The sequence below is a fragment of the Garra rufa genome, chromosome 9, assembly GCF_049309525.1.
Source record: "Garra rufa chromosome 9, GarRuf1.0, whole genome shotgun sequence".
Classification (NCBI taxonomy): domain Eukaryota; kingdom Metazoa; phylum Chordata; class Actinopteri; order Cypriniformes; family Cyprinidae; genus Garra; species Garra rufa.
Genome location: NC_133369.1, coordinates 31,852,304 through 31,868,673, shown reverse-complemented (window position 1 = coordinate 31,868,673; position 16,370 = coordinate 31,852,304). Strand labels below are relative to the sequence as shown.

The window sequence follows — 16,370 nt, the reverse complement described above, 5'->3', positions numbered from 1 at the left end:
ACTCGGAATTGCAAGAAAAAAAATCTCATTCTGAAAACCAACTCACATTTGCAAAAAAAAAAGTCAGAATTGTGAAAAAAAGTCAGAATTGCAAGAAACCAACTCGCATTTGCAACAAAAAGTCAGAGTTGCGAGTAAAAAATGTCAGAATTACGAGAAATCAACCTGCATTTGCGAGATATAAACTCTGAATTGCAATAAAAAAAAGTCAGAATTGAGAGAAACCAACTTGCATTTGTGAAAAAAGTCCGAATTGCAAGAAAAAAGTCAGTTGGGAGATATAAACTTAGGACTGAGAGAAAAAAAGTTTGAATTGTGAGAAACTTTTTTTCTGACATTTGTAAAAAATGTCAGAATTTTGATTATCTTGCAATTCTCACCTTATTTCTTACAATTGTGAGTTTACATCCCACTATTCTGAAAAAAGTAAGAATTGCAAGAAACCAACTCGCATTTGCAGCAAAAAGTCAGAGTTGTAAGTAAAAAAAAAATGTCAGAATTGCGAGAAAAGTCAAAATTGCAAGAAACCAACCTGCATTTATAAGATATAAACTCAGAATTGCAAGAAAAAAATCAGAATTGCAAGAAACCAACTTGCATTTGTGAAAAAAAGTCTGAATTGCAAGAAAAAAGTCCGTTGGGAAATATAAACTGAAAGAAAAAAGTTTGAATTGCGAGAAACCAACGCACATTTGGGAAAAAAGTCAGAATTGCGATTATCTTGCAATTCTCACCTTATTTCTCACAATTGTGAGTTTACATCCCACTATTCTGAGAAAAAAGTCAGAATTGTGAGATGTACAGTAAACTTGCAATTGCAGGAAAAAAGTCAGAATTGTGAGATAAAACTCTTTCATTACCTTGATTATTTTTTATTCAATTGCAGAAATAGGCTTCCATTTTAGGGGTTTTTCAGCATAAACTTAAAAAAAAAACTAATTGGGTAAGAAAAATAAACTCAATTTAAGAAATATTTTGGAAAAATAATGTAATGCGTTTATCTATATTTTCACTGGAAAACAAGACAGAAACACTGATCATTAAATGTATATATTTTTACATGCATTACCACAAGTAATTCCATTTAAGAAGTAGTACAAAAAAAGATCTGCCCTAAGCAATAAATTCTCACATCAGCAACCTCATTATCAGAATCACACAATCATGTACCACAGACAATGTTACAGCTGTCAGATCTGCTCAACATCTACTCAGTACATGTTTGAAGATCAGAAACCAGGAAAATGTGAAACATTCAATGTACTCTTCATTGAAAATTGCTCAGTGAAAGTTTGCAGCTGAGACCCCAGCAAATGCAGATTCGCACACACACGCAGATTAAATATACTGCTCTCCAGGCATCATACCAGCTCTTGATGATTACATCAGTGCCTACTGGCCCTGAGCTGCCCTCTCTCTTAATTACAGGAAGGGATATTAAATCAGGCATGAACCAGGGTGTCCCTCCGCAATAGTCTCATGCAAAGAGGATGTAATTTACCTTTACTTCCTGCTGGAACACCTACAGTAGCACAAAAGCTTATGGTAACAGAGAGCAATAAACAAACAGGGGTCATAGAAACCAAACTTCACCGTGGGATTGGACGTTGACCCGTCTTTAATGTTCTGAGCTCAAAGAAAAATATTTCCAAAGCAGACAAGGGACCAGATTAGAGGGGAAACAAATCTCTTAACAGCTTCTGTTTAATCCAAACCCTCGGTCCCCAGACGGCCATAACCGAAACAGCGCTATTGAAATGAAGTCAACAGCAGTTTATCCCTCACTCGCGTTGATTCTGCCTAATGGCAATAACAGGTCTTTTGTGGACTTCCTGATCTACTACTGTAGTTGTAATGAAAAATTCAATCAGGCTTTAATAAACAGCTGGCCCATCCAGAGATTGTTTGCTTAGCATGGGCGAAAGGCCAGGCGGGCAGCTGTGTGGCACTAAGCAGTTGTAATGGCCTTTGGTTTCACATCTGGCACGGTAAAGATCAGCGGTCTCTCTTGCAATATGGCTGACGTGATTACACCGGCGCTACTACAAATTAATCACAAAACAGATTCCACATATACTCACTTAATCAGCACAAGATTAAGAGGGCACGGCTGCACCGCTCAACGAGCGATAAGGCTGGAATTTTAAACAGGGAAATAGTCCTAGTGTACTAGGTAATGATGTTTGAGGCACACTAGAAATAAAAAATAAATAAAAATAAAATAAATTGGCTGTTGCACTTGTTTTCTTCCACCTATGCATCTGGAACAGCATACTAAAATGCTCTTATATTGTTTTTTGCAGTATTATTCAGTGGAAATGGAACAGCTGTTGAATTTACAGCACGAAACATATACATATATATATATATATATATATATATATATATATATATATATATATATATATATATATATATATAAATATACACATTCACACTGCCGCTCAAAAGTTTGTCTCTCATGCTCATCAAGGCTGCATCTATTTAATCAAAAATACAGAAAAAAATAGTAATATTGCAAAATGTTATTACAATATAAATCAATGGCTTTTATTTTAACATAATTTAAAATTTAATTTATTCCTGTGATGCAAGCTGAATTTTCATCAGCTGTTACTCCATTTTTTCGTGTCACATGATCCTTCAGAAATCATTGTAATATGCTGATTTATTATTAGAATTATCAATTTTTTTTGGAACCTGTGATTCTTTTTTTAAGGATTTTTTAAGGAATAGCCAGTTAAAAAGAACAGCATTTATTTAAGGTATAAATCTTACTTTTAACAATGTAAATCTGCTATCACTTTTTAATTAATTTAACACATCATTGGTGAATAAAAGTATTAATTTCTTTCAAAAAAAGTAAGAATAAAATTGACTGACCCCAAACTTTTGACCAGTAGTGTATATTGTTAGAAAACCTTTCTATTTTTAATAAATGCTGTTCGTTTTAACCTTTTATTCATCAAAGCATACTGAAAAAAAATATCACAGGTTCCAAAAAACAGCTGTTTTCAATATTGATAATAAATCAGTGTATTACAATGATTTCTGAAAGATCATGTGACACTGAAGACTGGAGTAATGATGCTGAAAATTTTGCTTTGTATCACAAAAATAACCATACATTTTAAAATGTAGTCACATAAAAAACACGTATTTTAAGTTTAAATAATTATATCTTATATGTTAAGAGCAACTAGAACCAGAATTATAAAACTGAACCAGTGAAATTTCATGATTCCCAATTTTAATAATAATAATAATTAATACAATTAATTATACATAATTAAATTACTTATTAAATACTAAAATGTCTATACCAAAACAAGATCTAATATGCTAATGAATATGCATTTTCACACAGCTACACTGTATTTAATTAAGAAGTTTTATTGGTATGCTATGCTACCAGTACTGTGGAAATCACTGCGACGGTGTTTGACAGCGTCCTTGATCAATATTCTTCGATTGCCTGATTAACCACCAATCACTGCCTGTGTTTAAGTGGTATGTATAGGGTAGGCTATTCATAGCAATGTTGTTCCAGGAACAACAAAAGTTATTGGATCCAGAAACTTCCTACTTGTATAAATCAAGTTGTGCGTGTCTGACAGCCTTACCGAAGAACGCACAAATCAGTGATTAAATATTAAATGAATTGGTATATGTATTTTTAATGCCTTCTAGTACCATAGAAGTATTCCTGAACACACTTCCAAAGCAAATGTGTACCGCACAACAGAGCAGCATTCAAATTTTAAGACGTCGTTCAGCTGACACACCTAAAAGTGGCCTATCTGTGATTTGCCGTGCTGCTTCATCGCAGCCAAACGCTCTGCCTATCGGCTCCCTCCACCAGCGGGCCGCGTGGCCTGATAAGACGTCACACTCCGAAAGTCTCCTTTAGAGAAAGTCCTGGAGCTCCTTCCTCCTTGTGAGGAAGATCCAGAGCGTTGTCCTTATCACTGCCTACCTCAGCAACCTGCCACCTGAGAACGGAGCCAAAATAGACATTATTAGCATTCCCAGTGCGTCACACACCCTAACGCAGGGCAGCGGAGCGCTTTAAAGGACAGCCATCTCTGCACCTTATACAGCACCTCCAAGAATAATGTTCTACACCAATGATCCCTTATTAAAAGCGCCTCCCTCTGCGAAAAATCTCACATTAAAAATACCATCAGGTAAGGCCGATTTTCATTAGAAAAAGGGTCGTTTGAGGTGAAGCAAAGCGTCCCCCCATGCAGTCACCTTGGGTTCTCTCAGGCAGTGATATCATCTCTCTCTAGATTACACTGGCTGCAGGTACTGAATTCCTAAATAACAGCCCTCTCACCTTACTCCGGTGCCCTGCCCTCTGACAAAAAAGGTCAGAGAAGACCATTATCAGGCCTTTCTTCCCACACTATTATCAGGGAGGGTGGGAGAAGGGGGTTTGTGTGAAACAGACATGACCGTTGACCCCCTCCGCCATTTCAAGCGAGCCCAGACAGAGACTATCACGCCCTGACAGTGGAAGTTGCATTCTGAACACCTTTCTCATTAAACAGTCATGTTCAATCAATGTTTGACTGAATCTTTAAAGTGAACAAATCATTCTCTACTTATTTTTACTTTAAAGGGATAGTTCACCCCATGATTTACTCACCATCAAGCCATCCTAGGTGCATACGACTTTCTTCTTTCAGACGAACACAATCAGAGTTATATAAAAAAATGTCCTGGCTCTTTCCATGGCAGTGAATGGGTGTTGAGATTTTGAAGTCGAATAAAGTGTATCCATCCTTTATAAAAAGTACTCCACATGGCTCAGGGGAATTGATAAAGGCCTTCTGAAGCAAAATGATGAATTTTTGTAAGAAAAACATTAAAACTTTTTAACCTGTAGGCGTACTGTAACGCCGGTTTCACACTGCACGCGTAAGCAGCGCGTGCACAGCGCGTAAGCAGAGCAGAAGCAGCGCGCATCCATTGGGCTTTCACACTGGCAGCGTTTGTCGAGCGCAGCTGAACCGCAGCTTGTGTACTGCAAATATAGACGAGTATCGTTCATTCGGTCACGCATTTCAGGTGTTCTCCGACAACTGTCTGTCATGTGCATTGAATTGTGATATGGTTGTATGTTGTAGATTTTAGTAGCAAATGAGAAACGCTAAAATATTGAATATATTTTTAGACAAAGGTCTTAATGAGTTTGGTTTAAGATAATTAAAGCAACAGTTTTTCAATAACAAAAAGAATATGTAAAAGTATGGTATTTGGGGTACAAATCGCCCCGGCTGTTTGGGCACAATAATTTACAAGATAAGTAATACATGACTGACTTTTACATTTGTTGACTCATTTGGTAAATATCTTTTTTTTTTTATGGTGGTTGTCCAACTTTGAGATAATCACCACCTTTATAATGAAACCATCATATTTAAAAACATAAGACATATCATATAAAAATATAATTTGTTGTTACTACTGTAAATCTATATAAAATTATTATAGGATCTCCTTCAATGCTTTCAGAATCTTCACTTTTAAAAATGATTTTGTTTCTGTATTTTAAAATATGTTTTATATTAACATTTTAATGACAGTAGCATATATTTATTATTCTTGTATATATCAAAACAAGCAGAAAATAGTACAAACTTTGCCAACGTGATTGTTTTGAACAAGTAGGCTAATGACATTATTTACAAAAAAAAAAAAAAAAAACATTATTTTTGCTGGTGAGCCTTTTAAACCGTGATTGTGATACATGTGATACATAATTTTATGGTGAAATTGTTATTTTTCGTGTTAATCAGGCCAGTTTTGATCAAGAACGATGCACTGTGGCTTTAATCCAGCGTAAGCGGCGCAGCAAAAATAGACTCGGCTTCAAAACGATCGCGGCACTGACGCTTCTGCTCTGCTCCTGCTACGCGCTGCCGCGCAGTCCCTGCGTGCGGTGTGAATGATAAAATCTGTTAACATGGGCGCCGAAAAAAATACGTGCTGCGTACGCCCTGCTTACGGGTGCGGTGTGAAACCGGCGTCAGCTCCAGTGAGAAGTTACAAACGTGGAACCGCAGATGAGAGAGCAAAACTAAACACCAGTCACAAATTAGAAATAAAAAAACGAGGATTTGTAAAGAAAAATGTAGGAGGATTACGATATAAGCCAAGAGGACACTGTTTTTTCTTTGCTTGAAACAAAACTTTGTTCTCACGAGACTAGCAAAATAATTTTTCTAAAGTTTTAAATATGGATATTTTTTTTTACAAAAACACATCAATTTGCTTCAGGAGGCCTTTATTAACCTTTATTAGCCATGTGGAGTACTTTTTAGGATGAACTGACACACTTTATTGGACTTTAAAGGGATAGTTCACCCCATGATGTACTCACCCTCAAGCCATCCTAGGTGCGTATGACTTTCTTCTTTCAGACGAACACTATCAGAGTTATATTAAAAAATGTCTTGGCTCTTTCCATGGCAGTGAATGGGTGTTGAGATTTAGAAGTCCAATAAAGTGCATTCATCCATCATAAAAAGTACAACAAAAATCTCAACACCCATTCACTGGCATTACAAAGCCTGGAGGAGCCAGGAAATTTTTTTATATATATTTTTGGTTTTGCTTAAAGAAGAAAGTCATATACATCTAGGATGGCTTTAAGATGAGTAAATCATGGGGAAATTTTTATTTTTGGGTGAACTATCCCTTTAAAGGAGAAGTTCACTTCTAGAACAAAAATGTACAGATAATTTACTCACCCCCTTGTCATCCAAGATGTTCATGTCTTTCTTTCGTCGAGTCGTAAAGAAATTATGCTTTTTGAGGGAAATTTATTTTCATATAGTAGACTTCAATGGTTCCCACAAGTTTAATCTTCCAAACTGCAGTTTAAATGCAGCTTCAAAGGGGTCTAAATGATTCCAGCAGAGGAAGAAGGGTCTTATCTAGCAAAGCGATCGGTTATTTTCTAAAAAAAAAAAAAAGAGAGTTTATATACTTTTTATCCTCAAATGGTCGTCTTGTCTAGCTCTGCGTGAATCTCATTTTCTCCTCCAACTTCAAAATCGTCCTACATCACTCTTTTACCTTTTTTTGTAAAATGCATTTGATCTTCTTTGCACATTCATTTCGCAAACACTGGGTCGGTACTTCTGCAGCGATGTAGGATGATTTTGGAGTTGAAGGAGAAAATAAGATGGGAGTTTTTCGACCTACCCTAACTGCTTGAACCAGAATACACAGAGTACATGCAGAGCCAGACATTTGAGGTTAAAAAGTATATAAATTGTCAATTTTTTTTTGAAAATAACAGATTGTTTCACTAGATAAGACCCTTCTTCCTTGGCTGGGAATTTTTTTAACTGCATTTTGGAAATGCATCGGGCACCATAGAAGTCCATTATTTGGAGAGTAATTCTGAAATGTTTTCCTCAAAAAACATAATTTATTTACGACTGAAGAAAGAAAGGCATCTTGGATGACAAGGGGGTGAGTAAATATCTGTACATTTTTGTTCAGGAAGTGAACTTCTCCTTTAAGTGACTGTTTATCTGCATTCAAAGACTGACTGACTTTGTGTCTGAATGAGACTCCAACCGATAAAAAACGATAAAAATGACTGATGACCATACATAATTAAAATGACATGGGGACGTTATTGAAACTCTTAATTCATTTTGATTAGGAATACTGTATTTTTTTTCTTCAGTAGCTTAGTAAAATCATGCACAAAATTTGGAGGATGAAGGTTAAACTAATGGATCTGCTTTGTTGTCATTTGTGGTGAAAACAGTGATTCAATAGAGTCAGCTTGTTCCTGTTGTCAACAAATAATGACTCACAACAAACACAAGATGCGCATTTGTGTTGGATTCGATGGCCTCGTAGGCAGCACTCCGACATACGGCACGGCAGCGCTCCGGGTGACCTGAGTTTGAGTCCCGGTTTGCAGGCTTTTTTTTTTTTTATCCCACCCCCTCTCTCTCCCACTTCCTGTATTTTATCCAACTGTACTATTGAAATAAAGGCAAAAATGGCAAAAAAATAAATAAATCTTTAAAAGATGCTCAACTGTTGCCAGCAACTTGTGTAACAATGAAACAAATTAAGATATTTTTGATGAAATCTGAGAGCTTTCTGAACAACACAGAAAGCAACAGTACTACCATGTAAAAGGTATTAAGGACATTGTAAAATAGTCAATGTGACATTAGTAAATCAACCTCAATTTTATGAGCACAAAGAAAACTAAAATTATTTTATCTAAGTCCCTACTACCTTTCTCTCTGAATTTATCAAAAATATCTTAATTTGTGTTCCGAAGATGAACAAAGGTCTTACAGTTTTGGAACAACAGGGTGAGTAATTAATATATATATTTTTTTGTATGAACTTAACTTGTATCTCTTAAAAAGATTATTCTAATATCGTTATTTGGTACTCAAGAGATTTCTTGTAATTAATGTTTATTGCTTATTATTTATTTATTTTGTAAATTTATTTTTATTAATTTGATCAATTAAATGCATCCTTGCTGAATTTAAGTATTACATTTTCTAAAAAAAATGACAATAAAAAATTGGGTCGTCCTGAAAAAAGAAAAAGTATTCATGGCTCATGAATATAAATTAGCAGCAACTAATTTTCTGAAAAGACAGGAAATTTGCATTAGCCATATATCAGAATTACCACTTGCCATTTGAGTGTTTGTTTGTTCATTTAACTGCAAAATTGTAATTTACACAGCCGCCTACAATTTTTTTCTACGCCTCATATATATCCACAGATGTTGAGCATGAATCACAATTACAGACATCCCATAAAGACCTGTTTGGTGAGAAGATAAAAAGCAACAGCTTTGTGTTTATGACACCTCTCAATTTGCCTCTGGAAATGCTCATTTGTGAATAAGAGGATTGGGAAGAGATATAAAGATTTGACCTTTCTGCTGAGCTCAAAGTGCCATTTCACAGCCCACACTGATGGCACGGATCCTGAGATAACCATTTACTTTCATTCTGTCTGCTTGGATACATTCCCAGGGATGGCACATCAAAGAAGACTCTGATTTTGTGATAGCCCACCATCCCATCCCACCAGCACACACACCCATACACATATACGGGCAGCAGGACATCATCTATCTGTCTAAATATGCCTTGTGCCAGCGATAACCCTCTCGTGGCAATTCCCATCATCAAGTTCTCGCTTTGAAATATTATCTCATTGTTATTCTGCGCTAATGAGATCTTAAGCAGAGAATCAAATTAGTGCTCAGTCATAATCAAAGCATGCAGTCATTCTTAACAGAACTGAACAGAATCCGAGCTCCACCACCCACTTGGATTATGTGTGCCAAATCCTGCCAACTCCGACGGTAGTCTGAAGAGGAAAACAGGACAGCTAAGGTCTGTGTGAGCCATACCAATTTCAAACCTCTGCCATTTGGCAGACGCACAGAGGTGTCCTAAATTAAAGACTGCGAACAACAGATGCGAGACCACGTAGCACAAAAGCTGCCATCCTACAGAGGGATCCGAGTTAAATGCTTCACTCAAGAGCACATTTCAGCCTCAAAACAGCCTGGGCTGTTTTTACACCCACCAAACATCAATGTTCATAGCTAAACAAAGCTGAATCTCTCTTCTGAGCCCAGTAGAAAGCCAACCGAGAAGGGCTGGAGACAGTAACCTTACCCTCCTCGGTTTCATCTGTACTTTGTAACACTGCGTTCCGGTCAAAAATCCAGCGTATATTCCTTTGTATACGTATTACCCGCAGAATTGTAACAAATTGCAGTGATATTGGACTGGGCTGTGATACTAAGGTCTGGCCCTGAGAGACATCAGCAGAAACTTTTTAGACAGGAACATAATCTTTGACTTTGACTTCCTGAACATGCTCATTTTGTCAGGTATGCCGGGGACGTAAAAACTGGCAAAGATGTGATCTACAGAGAGATGCCCCCTGCAACTTCAGCCAGTTTCAGGTCTTATTCATTGACAGCGGCGCGGCTGAAATATCTTGACAGGAGGGCAGCTCTCACCGGAAAAACAGCAATAATAAGTCTCCAAAGATCATATGGAGAAATTCATGAAGTATATAATGTTATAAAGTAAAAGATAAAAGAAAAAGCGACACTGAAAGGAAGACCCACATGAGACAAAGAGCCCATAGACAAGAAAAACCACAAGAGAGATGTCTTTAATATCTCAGTTGTCACTGAAATGAGCGAATGGATATTTTCATGTATTGCATAAGTTTTCTCTTGAGAAAAAGAGTCTCGTGTTTTCTCAAGAGTTTCAACATCACGATTACAAAAAGTGTTCAAATATCCCAAGATACCAAAGTTTGCCAAAATCTGAGATTTTAATATGAACTTCAACATTTCCCAAACAAATTCTCTCAGGGCCAGGAAGAAATTGATCTGAGCTATTAATTTCACAACTTTTACTACTACACTCAATTCCATTTGCCTATTTGATGCAATTCTTAAAGGGATACTTCACTCAAAAAATAAATATTCTGTCATTAATTACTCACTCTCATGTCGTTCCGAACCCGTACGGCCTACATTCATCTTTAGAACACAAAATAATATATTTCTGAGAGCTTTCTAATCCTGCATAGACAGCAACACAACTACCACGTTCAAAATCCAGAAAGGTAGTAAGGACATTGTTAAAATAGTACATGTGACATCAGTGGTCTTAATTTTGACAGCAAATTTTCATTTAGTCTTAGTCATAGTCTTTTGACTAAAATGCCATTTAGTTTAGGTCATATTTTTGTCAACTGATTTGTTTTAGTTTTAGTCTTTTTTTAGTTTTAGTCGACCAAATATCATACGATTTTAGTCAACTAAAATCTAATGGGTTCATTTACAGTTTAATGCATTTATTAAGCATTTCTCATAAATTTCCAAACTCATTATATAGGTATTATTGATAATAAGGTTTTATCATGATAGACACAGATTTAACTGCTGTGAGAATGAATCTCTTCCTAAATCGTCCCTCCCTAACATTTTCGTCTCGTTTTTATTAATTGATGAAAATTGTAATAGATTTTCGTCATAGTTTCTGTCTTTCAAAACGAGTTTCGTTATTATTTATCAACGAAATCAATACTGCATCAGTGGTTCAACCATAATGTTAAAAAGCTACTAGAATACTTTTTGTGTGCAAAGAAAACAAAAAATATCAACAATTTCTTCTCTTCCGTGTCAGTCTTTGATAAACGTTCAAAAGAGTTCTACAAAAAGTATTCTTGTAGTTTCATAATCTTAAGTTTGAACCACTGATGTCACATGGACTGTTTTAACAATGTCCTTACTACCTTTCTGGACTTTAAATGTTTCAGTTGCGTTGCTGTCTATGGAGGCTCTCGGATTTCATCAAAAATATCAATTTGTGTTCTGAAGATAAACAAAGGTCTTACAGGTTTGGAACGACATGAGGGTGAGTAATTAATCACAAATTTTGGGGGGGTGAACTGTCCCTTTAAGGCCCTGATCTATAAAAGAGCAATGTCTGATTTAATCTGATTTAATCTTGGGGATTAAACTTTGGCTTTACCTCCTAAGATCTCATTGCCCTCGTCTACTGGTCCAGGTTCTTTCAGTCTTTGAGGCTGAGTGGTCTCTCCATCACTGCTTTGATCTTCTGCTGAGGAGACATGAGGAATTAAACAAGTCCAAAATATGGTGCCAAGCATATATCATGTATAACATACCATGCATAACATTAACTCAATATACAGCTAGGATAATCAAATAAATATTTTTTAAAATATCAATACATGAATAACAATATTAAAACTAATCTTAAACATGCAAGCACTATATATTTTGAATTGGGATGTAAAACTGTTCCTGTTATTTTCAAGGCGCTAATTTTTTTTTCATTGTTTTCTTGAAACACACAGGCGACTACAAATCAAACACATTATTTTCACTTGCAATCCGTTTCAGTGGGATTGCTTCAAAGAAACAAGGTATTTCGTACCAGTATATTTTCCCTGAAGTGCTCGGCTGTGCAGGTTTCCACTCACAGCTATAACCTTGACTGAATACTCCTTCCTGGGATTAAAATCCTTTATTATTGCTTTATTCTCTCCCCTTGCAATTTGCAACTCGCTTGTTTCGCCACCTGTCATCAGACACAAATCAGAGAAATCACAGAGAGGATGGTTAGTATGCACTGTCTTGTATGCCTGTTTCCACTCAGAAAACTATCAAAGACTCTACTTTATTGTCTGGCTGCCAATGCCAAGCATTTCATTTAGATGAAATATCAGAGGGGAATAATGCTCTTAATGATAACGCTACTAATGAGTAAAATCACTTCATTTATATATATTCTGAGTATATGTGAAAAGTTTTGTCTGGTTGACAAAGTGGTCCACGGATAGATGGTCCATTAATGATTTCAAAAACACTCACACTTGTTGATGAATTTAGTATAATGAACATGTGATTACTGAAAAGACAGACACAGACTGACATTGAAAATGGGCATCCCATTATCTGTCCCTTCTAACATCCAAAAGAACACGCTTCCAAACTGATCCAAGTCCTCAGATGCAAAAGCAAACACATAATGTCCAAAATAGCCCAATAAACAATCTGTCCAAAGTAGAGCCAGAGGAGGAATAGCACTGGCCTGATAAGCTGTGATGCCAAGTTATCACCCAAACACAATCTGTGGGTGGATGCTTTATGGTCATCGCACAGCATACAACTTCATGAAGTTTGTTTGCAGTATTGACAGTGACAAATGGTCTGTTCTAAAAGGGTCTTGGCTGCAAACTCATCTCTCTTGCTTCATGACATCCCTGTCTGGTGACAAAGTCTGGGATTATGGCATCAAAGAAATGTTTGCTTTTTGTAATTTTGTGAACTGGGAAGGAAAGACAACTTTTACTAACTTAGAGGGATACACCACCCAAAATTCAAAATCATTTGCTCACCCTAATGTATTAAGGGTGTTAAGACATGTATGGCTTAATATAACATAAATGATGTCTCTTACTAGAATACACAGTAGAAATGCATGAAAGATTTACGTTATTTAAAAAAACACATTTGTTTTATACATATGTTGTACTTTGGGAGCACCATTATTTTCGAATGAGATAAAATTGTTGCATCAACAGAAGCGATTTAAGTCATCACTGCTTTCTTAGCAATAAGAAGAGAAGAAAAGAATGGGAAAATTCTTTTCTTCTCTTCTTAGTGGCATCAACAGAAGGGCATCAACAGAAGCGATTTAAGTCATCGCTGCTTTCTTAGCGATAAGAAGAGAAGAAAAGAATGGGAAAATGCCTTTGGACAGCAAAAATTCCTAAAGACCTGCGTTTTTGTTCTCTCCACTTTAGTCCTAATGCCTTTATGGCTTTTAGTAGACCACAGCTACTAAAAGAGCATACAAACAGCAGAGACAAGTAACACTAGATGCCATCCTGGCAGGATGTAAACATGCCAGCACTTGTCACGATGCCACAGCAACTGAAAGAGTTTCTCTGCACAGATTTCATTCGATATCCAGGGGTGTTTAGACTCCTTGAACTGAAAACACAGCATTTGTTTTTTCCTTCTTTTTATAAGTTGTGTATTCTGAGTTGTGTTGTGGTAAAAATAACAACAGGTAGCGCCAGTAGCTCACCAAGTCCAACCATTAGACAACATCAAAATAATGGCGCCCATCATAGTCAAAAATATGTATAAAACGGTGTCGATTTTTACAATAATGTAAATCATGTTTTTTTTTACTACATATTTCAGTAAGAGACATAAATTATGTTGTATTAAGCCATACAAGTTTTAATACCTAGTGGTTCCCTTTAAAAAAATGTCCATACAGTGCAAGTAGATGAAACCCTTTGATTTATCAAACTGGTGTTAGATGGATTATTGTTGTGTTTGTTTCAACCTGATCTCATGACGAAAATGTACTTGTGGGAACTTCACAAGATGTACCGCCATGTATGCTTCGTGACATATTCAATCTGAAATGTCCACTGAGTGGCGCTAAAAGAGTGTTTGCTTTTTTCCTGGCAACAGATGAACATATATATGGTAAGTTTTATGTAACTCTGGGTTTATACGTGCGCGGTTCTGACTTAAAATGTCCGTTGAGTGCCGCTATAACTCTAATGCTCCGTTACATTTTAAAATAATGTAATGTAAGCTATCTGATAGTATGAACAAAAGTGAATTTGATGTAAAAACGCAATCGCAACCATGCCGTTTTAGCTTGTTTTTTGATCACTCATCTTTCAGCTCTTATAATGTGAGATGTTTTTGATGGGATTTGTACCCAGGGATTCCGCAATCTAAGTCCAGTTCCTAGCCGGCTGAGGTAGCAAGCTTGTTATGTCCGGAAAGTGAAACATATGGAACTGTAATCATAACTGTGTACAAAAATGATTACAAATGCTCGCTGTTTTAATGCATCTAGTGTTCATTTCTGTTGGAAACTGCAGTGATATGTACTTATTGATACGTATTTGGCTTCTTGAGAAAAAGTTCCCACAGGTACGTTTTCGTCATGAGATCAGGTTTGTTTTGTGTGTTTGTTGAAGCATACATCCACTTCATTTTTGGGTGAAGTATCACTTTAAAGTACTGGCCAATTTAAAACAGACCGAAAAATTAGTGATGAACTAAAAAGTGCAGATAAAATTTATTGCATTTGAATCAGTCATGCCTGAACAGCGGCATACTCGTATCACAGTCCCTCAATATGATGAAGAAGCCAGCCCCTGCAATTCAGATCCCTGACCAATGATCCTGATTAAAATCCTCGTGGTTTGCCGAGAGATCAATTGAAGGGGAGTGGAAGTTGCTTATTCAGCAGCAGTGGGAGCATGATTGGGGTTAGACTCAGAGCAGAGGGAGTCAGAACTGGAGAACCACAGTTTGCTGATGACTTTGCACATCACGCTTCATAGAAAAGTAATAGAAGATTGCTGCAGACAGCAAACTGTCACCAGTTCTCACGACAACATCAAAGCGCTCCCATTCTCATTTGTTTAAATGAAACCAAAGGACAGGATCGCTTTGTCCCAAGCGAATATCTCCCTTCATACTTAGATTTTTAAAAAGAATGCTTGGAGCAAAAGAAAAATAGTCTATAGTTACATCTAAAAATAGATGTGAAATCAATTTGTGCTTCCCAATCCCTCATATTTGACCACACCTACTGCTAAACTATATCCAACAGAAAAAAGGTGTTTATTTTGTTGGTGCTTAATGGAAAAACAAGCAACTTCTAAAGCAAGGAAAGCACCGTAGATGCCATGAGCCAGAATATGCCTTTTCAAGAGTGATTAAGCACCTTGAAAAATGTCTCTCTCCTACCCTTCAACATCTCACATCTCTCTCTCTCTCATTTTCTTGTGGCTAAGGGCACTTTGTGTGTGTCTGAATGTGGTTTTGTGTGATATCGTCTCACTAGGGTGCACATCAGTCTTTCCTGCACAAGAACAACACAAGCTGAGATGTCCGATTCATGAAGAATCACTCTTATGAATAGTTCTTTTGATAAGTCAATCAAAAAGATTCACGAAACAGCCTCATTAGCTCTTTGAATCAAACTCACTCAGTAAGCAAATCACTCACTTTCTTTTAGGAGCTTTGCCATTTTTTGGTTTGCAGCCCTTTTTAAGGATGCCAATGGTGTTGTGAGATTTGGACCTTTGCAAAGCAGACATCAGATATCATAAATACAAGCAGACGGTAGCCTCCATCTGACCTCCTTGATTCTGACCAGGTACTACAGCCAAACATTCCTCACCTCAATCACAAAAGCGTCACATTGACCTGCTCTGATGCAAACTATCACCTGTCCTCATCCAGCCCTGTTCCATCACTTTAATAGCTCAATTCTGGCCAATAGAGAGAATTATCATGCCCATTAATGCCACTTTGCACATAGAAACAAAGCAAATGAGCTGCTATAATTGAAACGAGTGCTTTACCCATCTGTTGGGAACGTCTGAGCCCGCTGATGAATATCTATTCTGTGGACCCAGACCTAATATACATAGAACTCAGGAATGTGCTTGAAAAAACGAGTTTGGACATGGCTTATTGTTGTCCTAGAAAAGGGGGTTGTGAGTGTTTAACAAAGGGGTGAGTTTACAGAACTGACGGCTAGTGCACCTGGTTTACATAAAACCAGAGTGACCTTGGCTGTTTATGTGTTATCAGGAGCCGTATCAAAGCCCCAGACAAGGACTATTGTCAAATATGTAAAGAAACAAAGAGTCCTTCAGATCTGGCAAGGTTAACAAATACATCTGTTGAAGCTCCCAGAGGGAAGTGAAGAAAGTCTGAATGCATTTAAAGACAAAAGTGAAGCTGAAAA

General features: G+C 36.7%; 1 protein-coding gene across 1 annotated transcript in view; it reads right to left on the bottom strand.

Moving 5' to 3' along the window:
- col14a1a (collagen, type XIV, alpha 1a) overlaps positions 1 to 15,644 on the bottom strand; it is a 207,893-nt gene extending 192,249 nt beyond the window's left edge. The window contains exons 1-6 of the mRNA XM_073847829.1: positions 15,623 to 15,644; positions 12,006 to 12,149; positions 11,577 to 11,666; positions 9,341 to 9,478; positions 5,992 to 6,085; positions 3,891 to 3,992 (exon numbers count right to left, since the gene is read on the bottom strand). Of these exons, the coding sequence (XP_073703930.1) occupies positions 3,891 to 3,992; positions 5,992 to 6,085; positions 9,341 to 9,478; positions 11,577 to 11,666; positions 12,006 to 12,149; positions 15,623 to 15,644 (590 nt within the window). The remainder of the gene's footprint in view (positions 1 to 3,890; positions 3,993 to 5,991; positions 6,086 to 9,340; positions 9,479 to 11,576; positions 11,667 to 12,005; positions 12,150 to 15,622) is intronic.
- Positions 15,645 to 16,370: the final 726 nt, after the last annotated feature.